General features: G+C 33.0%; 1 protein-coding gene across 3 annotated transcripts; it reads left to right on the forward strand.

The window, feature by feature from the left end:
• Positions 1 to 4871: 4871 nt before the first annotated feature.
• LOC18437830 (putative anion transporter 3, chloroplastic) lies at positions 4872 to 20268 on the forward strand. 3 transcript variants are annotated; one of them, XM_011626520.3, is made up of 8 exons: positions 4872 to 5620; positions 10409 to 10635; positions 12448 to 12799; positions 13174 to 13218; positions 13794 to 13940; positions 14763 to 14900; positions 15105 to 15138; positions 19706 to 20080. In XM_011626520.3, the coding sequence occupies exons 1-8, from the start codon at positions 5186 to 5188 to the stop codon at positions 19873 to 19875; spliced, it is 1548 nt and encodes a 515-aa protein (XP_011624822.2). In that variant the 5' UTR covers positions 4872 to 5185; the 3' UTR covers positions 19876 to 20080. The 3 variants fall into 3 exon arrangements, with proteins under 3 accessions (XP_011624822.2, XP_020524908.2, XP_020524910.1); XM_020669249.2 differs by lacking the exon at positions 19706 to 20080 and adding an exon at positions 20095 to 20268 and having other exon boundaries at positions 4873 to 5620; XM_020669251.2 differs by lacking the exon at positions 4872 to 5620 and adding an exon at positions 8625 to 10314.
• The last annotated feature ends 1300 nt before the right edge of the window (positions 20269 to 21568 follow it).

Raw genomic sequence — 21568 nt, forward strand, 5'->3', positions numbered from 1 at the left:
GTGGCAACGGGTCGGGTCATTATGGGGACCTGGACATGAAAAACGATTATGGGACCTTGTTCCAAAAAATATAATGTGGGACACAGATTAGGACCTAGAGCCGAAAATTATCTATGTAATTAAATGTATTTTCATAAATTGGAAAATGTGGGACTATCGGGACCTGAACGGACTCAGATTCAGAATTGAATACTGTTCGGGTCCAACTTGGACCCGGATCCGACCCATCGAGTCTAATTTTTGGACCCATACCCTGAACTAGGTCAGGTCTACCCGTTACGTAAGGTCTCGGGTTGCTCAACCCAATCAAAACCATTTCTTGATGGGTTTTGAGGGGTTCTTCACTAGCTGATTTTATTTGAATTTGTCAATGGCACCAAAATTGGTGCGGGCTCTCATGCATCAAACGTCCATTTTAGGGATGGACGTCAGAAAGAGACCATACCTCTTAATCGAGGGTGAAAAGATATATTTAAAAAATATATAGTTTTAAGTTTTAATAAACAAAAATTCCATCTACATAATAACCACAATAGTTGAGATTAACCAATCTTAAAATTTTGGATAAAAAATTCATCCTTAAGATATACGTTTAAGGGGCCTACACATCTACATATGAGTCGCTTGACTCACCAAATACTTTAGGTTTGAGAAAATATCATGTAGACAGAATAGAAGATATCATATGTCCATGTGAGAGAGAATTTTAATGAAATTAAAATAATTTGAGGTATTTCTGTGCGCATGAGCAAAAGAATTACAAATACTTAATTTGTTGAATGGAAATCTTCATTTGGTAGGTTTAAGTGTAAATATTATGTGCCTTTTTTTATTTCTCTCTGAGATAGTTAAAAAATACATGGGAAAATTACCACTAAAATGCTTAAATGAACTAAAAAATAATCAAGATGGTCAATGAATTTAAATTTAGACTTGATTTAAGCAAGATGACCATGTATACTCCACAATTTTCAGGTTTAGGAACCCAAAACAATCATATCCAATAAAAAAAGTACCTTGGAGGTTCTTGAGCCTAAAAAACTGAGGCGTTCATTCTTCATTGGCTCAACGATATTCTAACTTTATTCAATTGACTTAAAATTCAAGTTCAAAAAGCCAAAGTATGAGGTCTTTTAAAAATTTATTGTAGACCCATCATCACCATCATCATGATCGAATTTTTTTTACAAACTATTTGAGGTCAGCTATACGAATTATGGTCCGCAGATTTCGAATTCAAGAATAGTTTTGGCAAAGTTTTATGACGCTGCCTATCTAAGACAACCCACATCTAAAAAAGAAAAAAGAGGCATAGACTATAAAATTAATATACCAAATATCTTACCCATTCACGAATGGGTGTGGTTTGTATAGAGCCGAGGCTCTAAACAATCAAAATAAAGCGCACCTTCAAATAGCATCAAAAAATGTGGTTTTAATATTAGAAATCTTTGTGATAGCCTTATAATATATTTTCATATTTAATTATAAAATTTAAATCTTAAAAAATAGTGTAGATTGAGCAGATATATGAAAACTTGAAAATCATGAAAATTGACGGTCCAAAAATGTGTTACAAGATGCACTATTTTCAAAACTTGAAATCTATTTTTTCTCATGTCCATACATATTGATGTCGAGATGATCAATTTGAGGATATTTGAGCATCAAAACAACCCCTTCTAATGAAATTTTTGACGTAGGCTCTAATTTGATTGTTTAGAGTCTAGGCTCTATAAAAACTTCAAAGAGTAGCTGAGGATACAATTTCAGATTAGTTTTTAGAATTTTTATTTTTTATTTTTTTAAGATCAAATCTTTGAGGTGATACCTCAAAGCACAAAACAAGTTAATTCAATTTTCCCTTCATCATTTCACTTGATATTTCCTCTTATTCTTTTTAAATTAGGACTCTAGGCTAAAAAAGAATGAAAATGTGAGTTTAAAAAACCTGTGCTAAATCCCCTGTACCAACAACCACCAAGGCGCCACCAACCAAGCCACAAGGGAAAATAACAAAAACTGTACCTAACATTTGAAAAAAACCGCGACCAACCACAGGAGTTTAATGAACAGATGAGAGAGAAAGTCTGCTCGCAAAGGAGATCCATTTTAGAGAGAATGTGTGAAAAGTGAAAACAATGCACAAACCTAGAGAGAGAAATTACCTTGTTGCACAAACCTAGAGAGAGAAATTACATTGTTGCACAAACCTAGAGAGAGAAATTACCTTGTTGCACAAACCTAGAGAGAGAAATTACCTTGTTGCACAAACCTAGAGAGAGAAATTACATTGTCTTTCAAAGAAGATGTTTGCAATGAAAGGCACGCTAGGGAGGGTACATCTTAGAGAGAGAAATTAATTGTGACCTGTGAGAAAATATATCGGTATGCCCTATTTTCATTACCAGGGTATTAAAAACTTTGTAGCCGCATTAGTTTCTTAAAATATAGGGAAAATCACAAAAACCTCTTTTGACCTATCTCTCTCTCTCTATGCAATCTACCCCCAATCGAGTTTTTTATCATAATTTTTACCCCCCAAAACAAACTTTACTAGTAAATATCTCTTTGTCAAAAAGTTATAGTTTTTAAGACTAAGATGCCCTCTTTCTCTTTTCTAAAACCGACTACTTAACTTTTCCCATAACACACAAAAAGACGGTTCGGTAGTATAAACAAGCCGTCTGGCAATATCCCAAAGTGGTCTGGCACTTCCAAATAATGGCCCAGCAATAGGCCCATGTAGTAGTCAGGCATTGTCAAAGGGCAGTCCAACAATAGGTCCATGCGATCCAGCAACAGGCCCATGCGGTCCGACAATACGGCCAAAGTACGGTCCAGCAATATCCCCACTCGGTCCGGTACATGGTAGACTCGATTCGGCATTCTTTCTAGTCATTGAGCATCTTCTGGGGAAGTGACGTCATTGTGTACAGACAATGACACTTTTTTCAAAATACCAATAACTTTTTTATTTGGATACCAATGACTTTTTGATTTCGAGGGTATTTGCAAAAAATTGTTGGGGTAAAAGTTGTGTTAAAAAAATGGGTGCAGTTTGCATACGGATGCATCCGTAGTTGTAGAGGTAAGGTGCGCCTTCAAATTATATGATGATATATAATTTTGATGTAAAATGTCCTTAGTATTATCTCAAAATCTATTTTTATATGTAATTATAAAATTTTAAATTTAAAAAATGGTTAAAATCAAGTAGATCTATAAACGTATGAAAATATTGAAAATGGACGGTGTAGATAATATTGTAAAATGTACTATTTCTGAGACTTAAAATTTTTTTATTTTTCATGGTCATACATCTCGATGTTGAGATGAACAAACAAAGGAGTTTTTAACATTAAAACTACATTTTCCGATGAATTTTTGAGGTGCATCCATAGCTCTACATTATAAGTTTGTAATCTAATATAAACTTTTTCCTAAAAAAATTAGTTGAGGACGTTGCCTAGAAAATCAAATGGGGTATTAACAATTTACCCTTTTTAACTGTTTTGTTTACCCTAATTACTAAAAAGACAACATCTATCTGCTACTAAATCTCTCTATGTACAAGTTATTATCTCCCACTCCATCAAATACGTTGTATAGAGAAGTTTAGTAGGCCAATAAAGGCATCTTTTAGTCTTTATTTAGGGCAGAAAGGGAGTAGTGAAAAGGGATAAATTGGATAAGGGGTTCGAAGATATATTTTTCAAAAAAACAAGCCATCATAAGGTTTGTAAAACCTTAGGTCTATTGAGAAATAGTAAAAAAAAAAAAAATTATAAGTAACATTTTCTTATTAATTTTCAATAAAGATCTTAAAGAGAAATGGTCAACTATTGTGAGTAGGTGATGTGCATTGCCTCGGACAACCTAGGCCTGAACCACTAAGTTTGGCCAGATGGTTCGTATGGGACAGCTTGGACCTGAGCCACTAAGTTTGGCCCAATGCGGGTTTGGACCTAAGGTCTAGGCTTAATGTCCGATATTGACAGTGTCTTGGCCAAGGGGGGCACGACAGGGCTTGCCATCCCCTTGGCCTTGCTATTTGTTGTTGTTGTTTTTTTCTTATAAAAAATTTAGAAATAAAAAGGAATTAATATCGACCGGCCTAGGGTTGACCCTATTAACAAGCCTAGGTCACCTAGCCCAACAGTGGAGTTGGGTCTCAGCCAATGAACCTTTGGTACAAGTGCTGGCTCTGGCCAATACGGGCACGACCCATTGCCAGTCCTATCTTATAGTCACACCCAATGATTTGCATACATGTAGGAAAACATCCGAATCAAGAACGAAACCGATGGTTCCGCATAGTAAAATGATGATTCTCCTTATTTTTTTGGATAATTCAGAAGGAAAAAAGGGCCCTACCCATTTTTTCAATAGATTGAGGAGGTACATTTTGAAGATGTTAATTGAGGGTGTCAGCGATAGAAATGGATACCACGATATGCTAACTGGATATGGGGATGCTACCACCACGATCCCCGCCCCTCAGCCCCTTTCCCAGCAAAATGACGATTCTCTACATTAAAACTGCAATCTTGACCGCTGGCCCCTCAGCCCTTTTCCTAGTAAAATGACGATTCGCTACATTAAAACTGCGATCTAGACCGCTGAGTCACTAATCCATACCGACGTTTTTGCCGATTTACTTCTTTTTTTTTTTTTAACTGATTTATTTATTTATTTATTTTTGACCATATCATTTTTTTTGACATAGTAAAACAATGATCCATACTGTTGATTCACCATTTATTTATTTATTTATTTATTTTTGACCATATCACTTTTTTTGACATAGTAAAACAATGATCGATACCGTTGATTCACCGATCTAGACTAATTTGGGTAAGGGGGATGATTGAGTCAAATATTGGATGAGTAAGGCAATAATATTAGGCATTTTCTCTCTCATCCAAATCTACTCCGTTATTCTCTCTCCAGGTTGGTGGACTCCCCATCAAACTCTTGTTGAACCATCAGCAAATTCCTCCAGAGCCACGTCCTTTCTCTCTCTCTTCTCCCTTTTCAAAGGAGAGAGAGAGAGAAGAAACTAGAGAGAGAAAGAAGAGCATAGATGATTCAAACCCAAAATAGCATAAAAATGATGAAATTCAGGTAAAAGGAACTCTGTATTTCCAATTCTCTAGTTGGGTTCTTTGTTCAAGCTCCATTAATGGCCACCACTCCGCTCAAAGCTGCACATGAGCCTTCGTTCTCTCTCCTCTCTACTAGTTTTTCGTCTTCTCCTTCTCTCTCTAGATTAATTCGGATCAAAACTCGAAACACCCAAAAAGGATTTGGGGTCAAATTGGGTTTTGGAATCGGGTGTTTGAAGGCAGGGTCTGAGGATTTGGGAAGGTTTGGAGAGAGAAAGGAGGGTATTTCATGGAAGAGTGAGAAGGGTAGAGAGAGAAACAATGGGAGGGCCAATGCACAGAAGATCGAGACGGGGTTTTTCAGAGAGCCTGTGTCTGAGAGGATCAAAGTGGTGGCGTTAATGGCCTGTGTGATGTGCCTCTGCAACGCGAACAGGGTTGTCATGTCTGTCGCCATTGTTCCTCTTGCTTCTCGCTATGGTTGGGATAGCACTTTCTTGGGGATCGTCCAGGTTCTCTCTCTCTCTTACACACACACAAATTTGCAGGTCCATCATCGATGAATATCTCTCCCCCTGCGTCCAAGTTCGATTAGTCTCTCTCTCTCTCTGATAAGTTTGCATGGCCCATGATCGATGAATCTCTCTCGCTCTGAATCTCTCTCTCTAAATCTCTCTTTCTCTCTGTCTGGCGTTTGCATGGTCATTCTTTTTGTCTCCCATCAATGTTCTCTGTCACAGAGACATCTGCATAATCCATTCTCTCTTTTCTTAATTCCTAAAAGCCAATGTTTTCACACCCGGTCACCGATTCTCTCTTTCTTTCCGCTTGAAGTAATTTGTTCCATGCTCCACATTTCGACTTACACATTAGCTTCTCTCTCTTAAATTGACCACTTTTTTTTACAATGGCACTCTCTCTCTCTCTCTCTCTATTTGAGCATTCTTTATTATTTTTAGAAAGTGTTTTTTTTTACAATGAATGCTTATTTTTACTATTTTTCATCTTTTTTGAATTTTTTTGAAAATAGCCCTAGGCACAAATCGAGTTTTCGTATACTTTTATTTTTTTTTGTATTTATTAAAAAATAAAAAATATGATTCTTTTCAACTTCATTTGGATGTGTTTTGTTTAATGAGATTTTAAATATAATTTTTATTTTTTTTTAGATTTGTTTGTATTTTTTACTTTTAACACGGTTTACTACTTTTCCACGTCATTTTAATGTGCTTTGTTTTATCAAAGTTTTAAATATAGTTTTCATATATTTTTAGATTTTTATATTTTTTAATATTTTATAGACCGGCGGGGGCCTACCCTATTACTCGAACCCGACCTTTGGTCTGTTCAATTTTTAACTTCATGATGATCCTTTTTAAGGGCATTCTTGATCAAGAATAAGATTCATGTAGCCCACTCCAAATGATTGAAAGAACAAGACACTTGTGATGATGATCCCTTCAAATTTAGGTCAAATTTAATTCTAGAAAGCAGTTTTGTATGTTGCTCATTTAGCCAACATTCATTTTATTGCGGTAGTTAGGTTGTGGTTGTCAATTGATGATTCCCCTATTGTATTTTAAAGATCATATCTCGTGCGGGAGCATGAAATATCTTTTTTCACAATCCTAACTAGGAGTTACAAGAAAAAAAGAAAAAAAATCGTATCTTGGATAGTCCGACGATCCAAAATTTTGGAGATATAACCTCGAATAATTTAAAAAATAATAGGAATTCTACACAGAGAGAAAAAGAAAGTTTTGATAAAGTTTTATGTTGACCTCCTATAATAGGAGTTCTACATGAAAAGATGGGTTAAGAGAAAGCTTAAGATCTTCACCCTTCTTAATAAGAGTTATGTATGTTCATCTTAAAAAATATCATTTTAAGATTGAATAAATTCATCCAATTTTTTACTTTTAGATCCTCCCGACCCAATTATCTTCTTCATGTGCTGTCTAATGATTCTAAAATGAATCTAGAAATTTTAGATGGAGAAAATAATATTACGTGGAGTTTTTTCACCTAAGGGAGCAAATGTACAATGTACTCTTACGGGAACATTATATATTGCTCTATTTTAATGATTTCCTTTTAAAAAAAGCAGTTTCATGACTCTATGCTGTGATTTTTCATTATTTTATATTTCTGAATTTCTGATTAATAAATATGAGCATCTTGTCTTGTATCTACTTCGAACACTCAATTTTTTTTTTATTATTGTCTTCTTTGACATTGTGAAAATGTCACCTCTTCATTTGGTTTATTATATTGCCAAATCCCAGTCTTAAGATGCTTTTTACCTTGTAAAGTATTTTGTTGAGCTAAATAAAAATGAGCAATTTTTTTCTGTATCCTTATCGGCTGAGGCGGAAGTCATGATCTTTATATCTATTTTGTTTATCAACATCCACATCCGATAGATTACGAAAATGGTGAAGGGTTTGGTTTAGTCAAATTTTGTTTAACAGGTGGTCGAGCTAGTTAGCCTAGATATTTTTTTTAAAAATGGATATAATAACTGTGTAAAACTAAAAAAAAGAAAGAAAAAAATTATTCATTTTTATTTAGCTGATCAGACATTGATTTTGACCCAACCCATTTTTTGCAAGGGTCGGTCCAATTAAACGCACCAGCCGGTCCAGTCTGGTTGGTAACTATGCATTTTACTATTTGTATTGTTATGCATGCGGTACTCGGACCTTGCCGGTTCCAAAATCCCTTACCTTGGTCTGGCCCAGGGTGAGACCCGAAGGACCCGAGTCGGTTATATCATATTATGATAATGATTATATCAACATACTGTAATTTATAATATTATAGTATATAATATTTTATATTATATATTTAGGTTCAATCAAGTCAAGTCGATTTAGGCCTAGATCTAACCCGACCCAAGGTCAGGTCCTTATTTGTGGACCAGAAAAAACTGAAACTCCATATATTTTAGGTTTTCTCTAAAGAGAAAGGCTGATAAACCCCATGGTCCTTAAGAGGCTATCACCATCCATTCAAATGTAGGAAGGTATCTCATGAGAGAGGGAGCCTCCAAAGCAAGACTTGTTAGTTTTCAGTTCCACTTCTTCATCATTACTGTTGATCACTTTATAATAGACTTTGATGGCCCTAAGGTTTACTATTTCTGCATGCTGTTTAGGATTATGATATACATTCCCTTAAATACCCATTTAATTGGTTTCCAAATTTTCTATCAAAAAAATAATAAATGAGATAACTAATTAAAATCCAGTGCAAGATCACAATCAATTTATTATTTAACCCACATATCACAATGAAAGGTGTGGTTTGTATCAAGCTGCAAGCTTAAACCATCAAATTAAGGCGCACTTCCAAATTTTATCATAAGATGTAATTTTGGTGTCATAAATTTTTTGGATGGCATGAAAATTCATTTTTCGTCTCTAATTGTAAAATTTCAAACTTTAAAAATTCAAATAATGTGTTGCAAGATGCATTATCTTGGGACTCAAAATCTTTGTTTTTCTGTTTGTTTTGTTTTTTTTTTTTTTTTTTTTTCGTATTCATACATCTCTATGTTGAGAAGGTCAATTAAAGGATTTTTTTTTAAAAAAATAGCTTTTCCTGATAGATTTTTGAGATGCAACCTTAATTCTATATTTTAAAGTTGCAAACTTTATATTAACTTTTTCCCACAATGAAATGGGGTTGAAACTTTGCAAGTGCAACAGTTCCAATGGTACCTAACCTAGTATTAGAAAATGTCACTTTCTTCCCCTTTGCTTTTTGCAATTTCCACATTTTCTTTATCCCGTTCAGCTAAAACATGGGTCCAAATAGCAATTGCATCATGGAGTTGGTTTCATGTCATTGTTGTTGTTGTTTTTCTGAGATTCGTTTTGCTTCAGCCTCTTTGGCCTAAGTATTTGGTTTTACATCTAAACCAAAGCGGATGAACCATTCCCCGAGATATATCAATGTATCAAAAGTAATACTTCAAAGGTCTCTGATATATTTAAAAATTTATATGATATTAAATTTTTTGTAAAAGTGCCTATGTGATGTTTTGAATTTAGGAAAGGGTGCGGTTTGTATGGAGTCTAGACTCTAAACAATCAAATTAGAGCATACTTTCAATTAGTGTTAAGAAATGTGATTTCAATATTGAAAATCTTTGTGATAGCCTTAAAATATATTTTTATATTTATTTATACATTTTAAAGCTTAAAAAATAGTTTAGATCGACATATCTATGAAAACTTGAAAATATTGAAAATTGATGGTCTAAAAATGCGTTACAAAATATACTATTTCCAAAACTTGCAATCTATTTTTTTTTTTCTCATGTCCATGCATCTTGATGTCGAGATAATCAATTTGAAGATATTTGGTCATCAAAACAACCTCTTCTATTGAAATTTTTGAGGTAGGCTGAAATTTTATTGTTTAGCTCCTCGGCTCTATATAAACTTTTTCTTTTAGGAAATGTACCTTATATATTAATATATTTTAAGAGGAAAATATATAATGAGATCATTTGCCTTTGATACAAGGTGTTCACAAATAATCTTGACCATCAGATGTGAAATTGAGTGGCTGCATTTATTTCATTGACCAAACTCAAAGTTCAAAAGAAATTTTCTCGAATTTGAATGTACAAGAGTACATTTTTTTTTGTATAAGGTGGTCATAATTAATATTGACCGTTGGATATGAAATTGGGTTGCAGCATTTATTCCATTGATCAAGCTCAAAGTTCAAAGAAAATTTTCTTGAACTTTGTGACATACCTAAGCTATCAAATTTTACATCCGATGTTTATAAATAATTGTGACCTCTTTGTACAATAGATAAATAGTCTCATTCTATACAATCCCTTTTTTTAATGGGTGTGGTTTGTATAGAGCTTAGGCTCTGAACAATCAAATTAGAGCCTACCTTCAAATAGTTTGGAGAAATGTGGTTTCAATATTGGAAATCTATGTGATAGTCTTAAAATGCATTTTCATATTTATTTATAAAGTTTAAAGCTTCAAAAATAGTGTAGATTGACAGATCTATGAGAACTTGAAAATCTTGAAAATTGACGGTCCATAAATGTGTTACAAAATACACTATTTCTAAAACTTGAAATCCATTTTTCTCGTGTCCATACATCTTGATGTCAAGATGATCAATTTGAAGATATTGGGGCATCAAAACAACCTATTCTACTGAAAATTTTGAGGTAGGCTCTTATTTGATCGTTTAGAGCCTCGGCTCTATTTAAAATTTTTCCTTTTTTAGTACGTGTTAAATTGGTGTGGATTGATTTTTTGCAGTCTTCATTTCTGTGGGGATACCTTGTTTCATCAGTTGCCGGAGGGCTAATGGCCGATAAATACGGTGGCAAGAGGGTGATGGCGTGGGGCGTGGCCGTATGGTCCCTGACTACGTTCCTGACCCCATGGGCCGCAGACCACTCAACCATCATGCTCCTCATTGTCAGGACCATCTTTGGACTTGCAGAAGGTGTTGCCTTACCTTGCATGAACACCCTCCTATCTAGGTGAGCTACTATTAAAATTTTAAAATGTCCTGAATTTTCGTAAAATTTTAAAAATGTTAAATTATAAATACACGAATAGGAAATTTCTAAGGAAAAAAATTGTATAAAGGTGAGGCTCTAAACAAACAAATCAAGGCGCACCTAAAAAATTCACTAGAAGGGGTTGTTTCGATGCTGAAAAACGATCAATTCAATTATCTCAATGTCAAGATGTATGAACATGTGAAAAAATTGACTTCGAGTATTGGAAACCATTCATCTTATGATATATTATCTACACTGTTAATTATAAACATTTCCAATTGTTCATAGATCTGCTCGAACTATACTATTTTTTAATCTTTAAATTTATAATTTTAGATGAAAACAAATTGTCAAACCATCATCAAGATTGTCTATAATAAAACAACATATTTCGATATTATTTGAAGATCTTCATTACTTTGATTGTTTAGTGCCTCGGCCTTGTACAAACCACACCCGTATAATGTTTTCTTTGGATGGAAGGAATTTTTAAGGCCACGAGAAATTCATTTCTTAAAAGATTAAAACATTTGTTTGGGGTGGAAGAAATTTTTGTTATAACGTTGGTTTTCAATGTCTCAACATTTGGGAAGAACAAGAAACTCACACTTGATCAAAGGGGAGTGTGTACTATGAGACCATTTATTTAGTTTTATAAGGAGATCACAATTGACACTAACCATTAAATGTCAAATTGGATGACGCAGAGTGTGTCATAAAGTTCAAATTTTTTTTTTTGAACTTGGAGTCTAATCAATAATACACTCACAACCATCTAATTTGAAATCTGATGGACAAAAGTGATAATGATATCTTTGTATTAAAAGTAAATGGTCTCTTTGTATACTTTCCCGATCAAAGTATAAGTAATGTTGTTGTTCACCATTTGTATGAGCTCATGGAACAAACAAAGCCTTTTAGTTTCAAACTAAATATTATATGCCAGTGTCATTGAGGTAAAATCCTATCTAGGAGTACTTTTAGGACCTAAAATTTCGGGATATAACCTCATCAACCAACTAACCACTCTTTAAAAGAAAACAACATACTCAATATATATTGGGTGTGGTTTGCATGAGGTTACAATTTTTAAAAATCAAATTAAGGTGCATCTCCAAACTTTGTCATGACATGCAATTCTGATGTCAATTTTTTTTTAAGATGGTGCAAGAATCTATTTTTATCTCTAATTATAAAATTTTAAACTCTAAAAATGGTTCAAATAATGCAGATCTATAAGAACATTAAAATATTGAAAATGGATGGTCCATATAATGTGTTGCAAGATATACTACTTTTCAAACTTGAAATCTAGTTTTTTGGCCATATCTATACATCTCAATGTCGAGATGATTAATTAGATATTTTTTCAACATCAGAACAACTTTTTTCAAAGGATTTTAGAGGTGCACCTTAATCATACATGTTATAGTGTCAACCTTATATAAACTTTTTCCATATAGATTTGCCTAAAAAAAATTCCTAAGATTGAAAAAGACCATCCAATTTTTGCACGGTCAATTCTACGTATACAAGATCTCAAAATCCAATTTTCTTTCATTTTTAAACGAAATACTCATTTAGTGATTTAAAAGAAAATATCAAAATTTCATATAAAAAAGTCCGCCTTAATAGCTCCATTGCCGAAGGGAGTAAGTGTATAGTATACTATTGTAGGAGTAGTATACAACGTATATTATCATCATCATAGCCTTTTCTCAATTAATTGGGGTCGTCTGAGTAGTACGCTACACACACTTCTCCTAATTCCTTACTTCAATGAAATAGATGGTTTCCGAGCAACGAGCGAGCTAGTGCAGTGGGATTATCGATGGCTGGATTTCATACAGGAAATGTGATTAGCCTGCTACTGACTCCTGTTATCATGTCAAAGGTTGGAATTTCTGGCCCTTTTGCATTGTTTGGGATCCTTGGTTTTGCATGGCTCTCAGTTTGGATTTTTAGAGTCACCAATGATCCTTCTGATAATCAACTGATTACCCAAAGAGAGCTCATGTTAATCCAAGCTGGAAAGCCGAAGATCTCGAAGACCGACGGCCGTGATTGTTTGTCCATACGAAGATTGTTCTCGAAGCTTCCAACATGGGCCATCATCTTTGCTAATGTAACAAATAACTGGGTATGCATTTGAATTCCAAATCTTAAAATAGGAGAACTAGAAAAACAAGAGGTTTAGTAAAATCATTCAAAAAATTCTAGGTGTCATATTTGATATAAAAGAGTAAAAAGGTTCAAAAACTCTAGGTATTATTTCTTAGAATAGGTATCAATATTGATGCCAACCCCAAATAAATGGGATAAGGTTTAGATGATGGCGATGATGTATCAATACTGATAACCTTCAAGTTAGGTGTTTACTATAATAATAAAAATATTTTAATACTTACTAAAGACTAAAATTAAATATGTTGAAAAATAGGAGAACTAGAAAAGTTTTTCTCATATTCTTCTTTCTTGCTTTTAGAGATCTGAAATTAGTTATGTTTGTTGCAGGGATACTTTATTCTTCTTTCATGGATGCCAATATACTTCAAGACAGTAAGTATAAATATTTTTTTTAAGGAGACTCTAGTGAAAATATTTTTTTTTAATTGTTAAAAACTGTGTTCATTACTAATCAAGATTAATTTACGAGTATTTAGGGGTGAGAATTTTTTGGATCCATCCATATCCGGATTTGGATCTAAAAAGTATACATAAGATCTATATTTGAATCTGGATCCAATCGGATCCAAAATGTTGGGATCCGGATCTAGGTAAAAAATTGTACATGGAATGCAGATCTAATATGGATTTGAAAAGATCTGGATTAGGTATTCTAAAAGTTTAAAAATTTATATATTATAAATATATTATATCAATTAATAAATAAATAACTATACATATATATAATAATATATACTATTTTAAAAGTCTGTCGGATCCAGATAGGATCTACTTGTACTTGGATCTAACCCGCATTACTATTCGGATCCGGATCCAAATTTCATATCCAAGTCTTAGATTCATATCCACATCCGAAATTCAGGTTTCGGACCAAACCAGGTCAATTCTCAGCCCAGAGAGAGAGAGAGGCTCATTGCCTTAATTTGATAAATTTTCTTTAATAATAGGTTTTTGGAGTAAACTTGAAACAAGCTGCATGGTTTAGTGCCATCCCATGGAGCATGATGGCCATATCAGGGTACATTGCTGGATCAATCTCTGATTTCTTGATAGAATTTGGCTACTCAGTCACCCTCGTTCGAAAGATAATGCAAGTAAGTTCCTTAGCTTCCATGTTGTTGTACAATATATTATATTTGAGCTTTAATGATTTCATTTGGTCAAATTTCAGATCATTTTGATTTGTAGAAAAAAAAAGAAAAATGAAACACTATCGGACAATCGTGACCGTACGATAAACTTTTGACGGTGATGAGGGTAGGCGAAATCACTGTTCCTTTTCACCTATAGGCGTTGGGAAGACTTTTCTTATATATATAGATATAAGGAAAATCATTTGATAGGGTTACCGCCCTATCGAAATAAGTAACGCCCCTGAAAAACGTTTACATCGATCATCTCGATTTGAACATTATGGTTGCAAAAAAATTAGGATTTCAAAGTCTAAAAACTGTGTATATTTTAATAAGTTATCTAGACCATTCATTTTTTTTAGTTTTAAATTTATTTTTCGATGCTAGAAATTGATTTTAAACCCATAATGGATATTTCCATTGCCGAAAGTACTTTCCAGATGAGGATTTGAAGTGAGGCTTTATTTGGTTTTCATAAAGCCTAGGTGCTATAGAAACGTCATCCTATATACAATGTGAACTTGAAAGTATCCAAAGATCGAAAAAAGGCTATCGAATTGGATAGTTAAATCTAATTGTTTAGAAAATAAAAATTCAATTTTTTTTTTTTAATGTGAAAATACTCATCTGGTGATTCTAAAGTGAGTACTAAAATTTCAGATAAAATAACCCAAACGGCACGTTACCCAAGGAAATAAATATATAGTATACTCTTGGAGTATGCTATACACTTTCAAGAGAAAAAAATCACAACTAACATAAACTTGTGTGCATGATATACAGTCAACTGGATTCATTGGTCCTGGGATTTCATTGCTTTGCTTGAACTTTGCCCAAACACCACATGTAGCTGCAATATGGTTGACCATGGCCCTCAGCCTAAGTTCTTTTAGCCAAGCTGGTTTTCTTCTCAACATGCAGGTATGGTTTTCCACCCTTTCTTTTACTAAGTACTCCAGAATATTCTTAGAGACTGGTTACAAGATAATTTGTTTAGAGAACTAACAAAGTTTCCTTTTTCTTGCTAGAGTTGATTTGGATTTTCCATATTAATGTAAGCATTCTTTTATTAGTATGCCATAGTAATCTGTTTTTTTTATATGTTTTTATTGCTTTTGCTCCCAGGACATAGCACCTCTGCATTCAGGATTTCTCCATGGTAATGCCACTTCCAACATCTTTTGTTATTGAGATCTTAGCAAGTCAGACAATAACAATATATTGGCAAATTAATATGACAGCAATAAATCGGTTTTTCCCAAAAAATCACAGGACCAAAATTAGATAAATTAAAGAGTTATGAATATTTTAGATTTGGCTCAAAATAACAGAGTGAAAAGACTGATATATAACTTGGAATTGTTAGAGGTAATAAGTGATTTTTTTTTATCTAAACTTTAATTAGATACGATAACGCTTACTTTACTATAGCGATAAAAAAAGCATAAGATGATTTTATTTGGAGCGTACAATGAAATAACAACAACATATTAAAAAGAATAAATGCATTAACAAATAACAAGCACTGTGAACCAAGATGTAGAATTAAAATTAAAAAAAAACAATAATAATAATAATTCCTTAGCATAGGATTGCAGTTAACAAAAACACAAAAACTTTAAAATGTAAAATAATTGTTGTGTTGTTATATTGTACACATCATTGAAATAACAAAAGTTTCTAAAATGTGAAATTGATCAATCTTCTTCTGTAGTAAAAAGGAAAGCAACAAAATGCTTACTTGTACTAAACTGTATGCGAAAGCAAAAATTAGTTTTTTCGACCTCACCTTGAATTCCCAGCTGAATCTCTCTTATTCTTTACTCTTCATTTATAGAAAAAAAAAACGAAAAGACTTTTCATTAGGGTAAATCTTCTATAAATTTTTTTTAGGAGACTATTTTTTCTAGCAATGAGAAGGGTGAGTTTTAAATGACTATAGGTTTACATTAGGGGTTAGCATTGAGCTCATACCTCTTTGTCTTAGTTATGGATAACTTAATTAGCAATCTACAACATGACCTACCATGGTGTATATTATTCACGGATGGCATAACTTTAATCAATGAGACTTAAAATGGCATCAACACAAAGTTCGAACTTTGGAGGGATGCTCTAGAAATTCTAAAATTAGCCGGACTAAGACAAAGTATATAAACTGTAAATTTAGAAATAATATAAGTAGCGATGAGGAAGTAGTTACCGAAGGCCAAGAAATACCGAACAAAGTGCACTTTCAATATCGTGGGTTAATAATCTCAAAAAATGAAGATATTGTGGAAGATGTCAAATATAGAATTAAAGTTGGGTGGGAGAAGTGGAGATGTGAAGTTAGAATTGTATGTGCTCGCCACATGCAAAAGAAGTTGAAAGGCAAGTTCTATAGGAGGACAGCTGTGAGACCAACTTTGCTTTATTAGAAAAAATATTAGGCGGTAAAAAAACAACATACCTATAGAATGAGTGTAGCTGTGATGAAGACATAGAGATAAATGAGTGACATGACAAAGAAGGGACAAAATTCGAAATGAATACATTAGGGAGAATTTAGGTGTGGCACCAGTATAAGATAAGATAAGAGAATATACTTGGGTAGGCGGGCTATATGCAACGTATACCCAGTACAACACTTGGTAAGAGGTGCAAGTTAGTTCAAGTGGATGGCTCAAAAAGGAAAAGGGGTAAAATAATATGATTGGAAGTAGTGAGAAAATATATGGGGACTTATGACCTCGTTAAGGTTAAGGCCCTTATAGAGCAGAATGACAAACTAGGATACGTGTAGCCATCCCAATTAGTTGAAAAAAAGCTTTGATGATGATAATGATAAATTTTTCTTGGAGGATATTGTTATTGTCATTTTCTTATACAACTTTGTAAGAGAATAGGGCCCAGTTTCTATACGGCCACGTCTGCATATGTAGAAATGTGGGCCTATTAATAAATCTATTTTTGAGATAGATTTTTTTACTTAACTTTTAAGAACATGTGATATCTAACATGAAGATCATAAATATGAAAAAACAAATAATTTTAAAAACTAGAAATAAAAATTCTAGTAAAAAAACATTTGGACCAGTGTTTTAAAAAATGGTGAGTCGAACCGGACTCGCCCGGTTCGACTCGGAAACACGCGTGCTCGTGCCGGTTCCAAACAAAAACCGAGAACTGCCCGGTTCTAGAGTGGAACCGCCGGTTCCCATCAAATTCTATCCAGTTCAACCCGATTCACACACGTAAATGCATGACACGCACGTGCGAACGTGCCCCACGTATACTCACATATGCACACATGTGTCCAAGCACACGTGCTAGCGTGCCCCACGCACCCACACGTGCACACGTGTATCCAAGCGCACGTGCGACCGTGCCCCATGCACCCACACGTGCACATGCACGCGTGCACACGTGTGTCCAAGAGCACGTGTGAGCGTGCCCCATACACACTCACACGTGCACACGTGCACATGTGTGAGGTTGCCCTAATATTTTTACACGCATTTTATTGTTCATATTGCATAGGTATTTATATACCAAAGTTGAATACCCATCTTTCGATGTTGGATAATTCCCAAACATCATTAAATGAAAATAAAATGTAAATATAGTCTATTAATCAGCAATTTATAATCATATGTAGTTAGATAGCTTGATGGTTATGACTTTGATTTTTTTACTTGAGGTCCTAAGGTCGAATCCCCCTTTGATTTTTTTACTTGAGGTCCCAATGTCGAATCCCCTTGGGCACCCCCTTGGGCATGTCTTGCATTTGAATCCCCTTGGGCATGTGTTGCATTTTTGTTGTGTATATAGTACTTGGTATAAATATTTTTGTTGTTTTCGAATCCCTTTGGGCATGTGTTGCATTTTTGTTGTATATATAGTGGTTGGCATAAATATAAATATTTTTGTTGTGTATATAGTGGTTGGTATAAATATAAATATTTTTGTAAATAATATAAAAGACATAAAAAAATGAAAAATAAAAAAATTAATTTTTTATATAACAGTTAATTTTTGTTGTATATAATGGTATAATTATTTTTGTAAATAATATGAAAGGCATAAAAAAAATAAAAATAAAAATTTTATTCTATTTGAAATCTCCATCTTTCTACTAACAATCTCTTTTACTAAATTTATTATAGAAACCTAAAAAAATAAATTTTTAAAAAATTGAAGTGTTATTTCCAAAATTTATACGCATTTTATTAATTTTTACATTAATAACCAAATCTTTTATTTTATTTATGAATTTTTACATTTTAAATCATGTAATATACTGTTTTTCTTACAGTTGTCAATAATACATTTTAAATTAGATAATATTATAAAATATTTTTAATTTATTATTATTTGTCTAATAAAATAATTATAAAATATAAACTAATAATTATAATTTAGTATATAATATTATAATTAGTGAGGTATTAATAATTTTAGATTATAGTTAGTTAGGCTGTAATAGTTTGGGTTTTTTTAGCGGGTTAGGGTTTTTTGCCAAAACGAGATTTTAATGGCCATTCTTTCATTGATTAGTCTACTCTTTATAATAGTCCATATATAATTATATTTTTTATCCATGATAATTCTATGATTTTTCTTTTATGTGATGCAAATTTAATAGTTAAAATAAGTTTATATAGGGAAAAAACATCGCAATATTCACAAATTGATAAAAAAATGAAAGTTAATAATGTAGTACCCTCATTTTTTATTGGATTCCTAAAAAAAAATATTTATAATGAATTTTAATAATTTTTTCGGATTTTTTTGAAGCTTTAATTCAACCGATTCAACCGATTCCCGATCCGAATCACCGATTCGCCGATCCAGATCAGTTTTTGAGGTGCCCAATCAGGATCACCGATCCGCTTTTTAAACCATTGATTTGGACTGTTAGTTTCCATTGTTTTTAGATGGAACACCTACTTGCATCCATCTTTAAGATCGATGCTTTATACTTTTTGGATCGTATATGTAGTCATGCTTTAAACATTATAAGATATTTTATTTGTATTGGTTTTTTTTTTTAAAAAAAAAGAACCTTGATTTTTTTGAAGATCTTTTGAAAAGCTCAGTGTTCTTAACGGATGTCAAAAAAAATTTCTTTTTTTAAAAATTTTGTTTTAGTCAGAGACTTGCTGACTATGATTGAGATATCCACAAATTGCTTCTTAATAATGACCATTATACCTTTTATAGTTAAACCCCAAAAACTCCTTCTACTGCTGAAGCCATCACTAATTATGCATAGCATAGAAAAAAATTAGTGATAAATAATAAAGGGAAAGTATTCAATGAAACCATCACTTTCTATACGAGTAGGTCCAAATACCCCAAGCCATTAGATGTGAAATCCTGCGGCTTCCATTTTGTACCAAACCTTGAATAAGTGGTTGAGTGGTTATCTATATTCCTATTTGGTGCATGGTACCAGACCTTGAACATGTGTATTTTGGGTAATCTTTAAGACAATAGCTGTGGAGAAATTTGTGCAAAATGTATTATTTAAGAAACAACTATGTTGAGAAATTTATTATTTGACCACCTCATTTATTTTTTGAGATGATTTAAAATAATATTATATAAAAAGAAAGAGAAAAAAAAAAAGAAAAAGAAAAAAGGGATGACATAGAATTGACAAAGTAATTTGCACATTAATTCAAAATTTCAATTGACACATTTGTTTTGGAACTTAACAAATAAATATTTGTTATTATTAGGGATAGCAAATTCAGTTGGTACATTTGCAGCTATTATTAGTACAATTGGGACTGGATACTTTGTACAATGGCTGGGATCATTTCAAGCTTTCCTCACAATCACAGCAGTTCTCTACTTCATCACTACCATTTTTTGGAATCTCTATGCCACAGGGGAACAAGTATTTTAGTGTCTTTAAGATGACTATGATAGAGCCTAAAATGTGTGCACATGAGATGGTAAAGTTAATTCTTTTCATTATTTGGAAATCCTTTTTCGTGTCCTCCTCCATAAATAATATATATATATATTTAGAGCCTCATAGTTGTTTGATCTTGATTGTATGGATGTCAGTGAGCACAGAATAAATAATAATGTACATTGTTTATGGTTCATTTACACAAGTCAGATCAAGATATTGGGCAATTGGATGACTCTGGACCTTAAAGTTTATGAGCATAGAGACACATGGAAACCTCACTCTTTTTTTGGAATAATGTTACTAGAAAATTACATTGAGAATTTACAAATGATTCAAGAAATTGTATAAATCAATAAAGCATTTATGATTTTATTTGTTTCACTTGTGTTGTTCACAAACAAGGATCTTAGCATTCATAAGAAAATGGTGGTAGATCATTGTAACTCGTTGCAGTGGAATGAGTTCCACTTCAACTAGTCCCAAGTTAGCATCACAGAAAGAAAAAAAAGAAAGAAATTGCCCATAAAGTAATTGAAATAGAAAAATATACAAAGAAGCCATTTACTTTTTGTACAAAGAGGTCACATATACTCTTGTCCATTCAATTTCAAATTAGATAGTTGTAAGAGTGTCATTGACTAGACTCAAAGTTTTCTTTTAAAAAAATTTGAACTTCATGACATATCTCATACTATCTAGTTTGACTTTTAATGACTATGTGTACTTGTGATCTCCTTATAACAAAGATAAATGGTCTCATAGTATACAATCCCAGTTAAAATACCCCAAAATAAGTCTTGATTTTACCTTGATCAGCATGATCCACAAATTTGAGCACACATATGTAAGATTATGTACTTCGGGAAATAAGCTAATTATGAGTTTTTTTTAATTCGAAAGTTTGAGATCCACTTTATATCTCCAAATAAATACTCCTTCAAGAAAAAAATAAGGGAAAAGTCTCTGTAGAGCCGAGGCTCTAAAGATTCAACTTTGAGCCTACCTCAAAAATTTCATTAGAAGATGCTGTTTTGATGCCCAAATATCCTCAAATTGATCATGTCGGCATCAAGATATATGGACTCGATAAAAAAATGGATTTCAAGTTTTGAAAATAGTGCATCTTCTAATGGTTGGTCTATTGGCGATGTTACATCTCTGTAACCTAAAACTGCTCCTCGGTTAGATTTTAGCCGAAGGAGTAGATGGAAAATATGCTCCTACGGGGCCATGAAATCTTTCCGCAAATTATAATATACAATCCAATTCCTTGAATATATATGAAAAAATTCCTAATTTCTAGGAGTCAATTTGCCATCTATGGTTTAGCTATCAATTTTAGGGTTTCGACATTACACTTTTGAACGAATCCAGCGTGCCTCTCTTTTTTGTTTCACGAGGGTGCACACGGGTCTCATGTTACACATTGAAAAGGTATGTATGTTAGACACGGGCATGGTTATTAAAGATGATTTTCGAAGTAAAATTTTGCGATTCTTATCATCTAGAACCACTGATTTAGAACATGGATTAGACATCTCAAAAACAAGTCCAAATCGGTGAATCGAAAGTCTGGATGCGAAAAAAACAATGAAAAGGCTAAAAAAATAGGTGAAAAAATAGTGAATTGACCAAAAACTGGTCCGAATCGGTGAATCGATGGTCCAGATTGTTGTTTTAT

Source organism: Amborella trichopoda, chromosome 8 (genome assembly GCF_054954075.1).
Source record: "Amborella trichopoda isolate Santa Cruz 75 chromosome 8, AtrichopodaSantaCruz75HAP2 v2.0, whole genome shotgun sequence".
In the NCBI taxonomy this organism is placed as follows: Eukaryota; Viridiplantae; Streptophyta; class Magnoliopsida; order Amborellales; family Amborellaceae; genus Amborella; species Amborella trichopoda.

Excerpts from the sequence above, each read along its gene's own strand:
- LOC18437830 (XM_011626520.3), top strand. The coding sequence starts at position 5,186 with ATGGCCACCACTCCGCTCAAAGCTGCACATGAGCCTTCGTTCTCTCTC. Across the intron at positions 10,636-12,447 it reads ATGAACACCCTCCTATCTAG|ATGGTTTCCGAGCAACGAGC; the intron begins GTGAGCTACTAT and ends TCAATGAAATAG. Across the intron at positions 13,941-14,762 it reads TCGTTCGAAAGATAATGCAA|TCAACTGGATTCATTGGTCC; the intron begins GTAAGTTCCTTA and ends CATGATATACAG.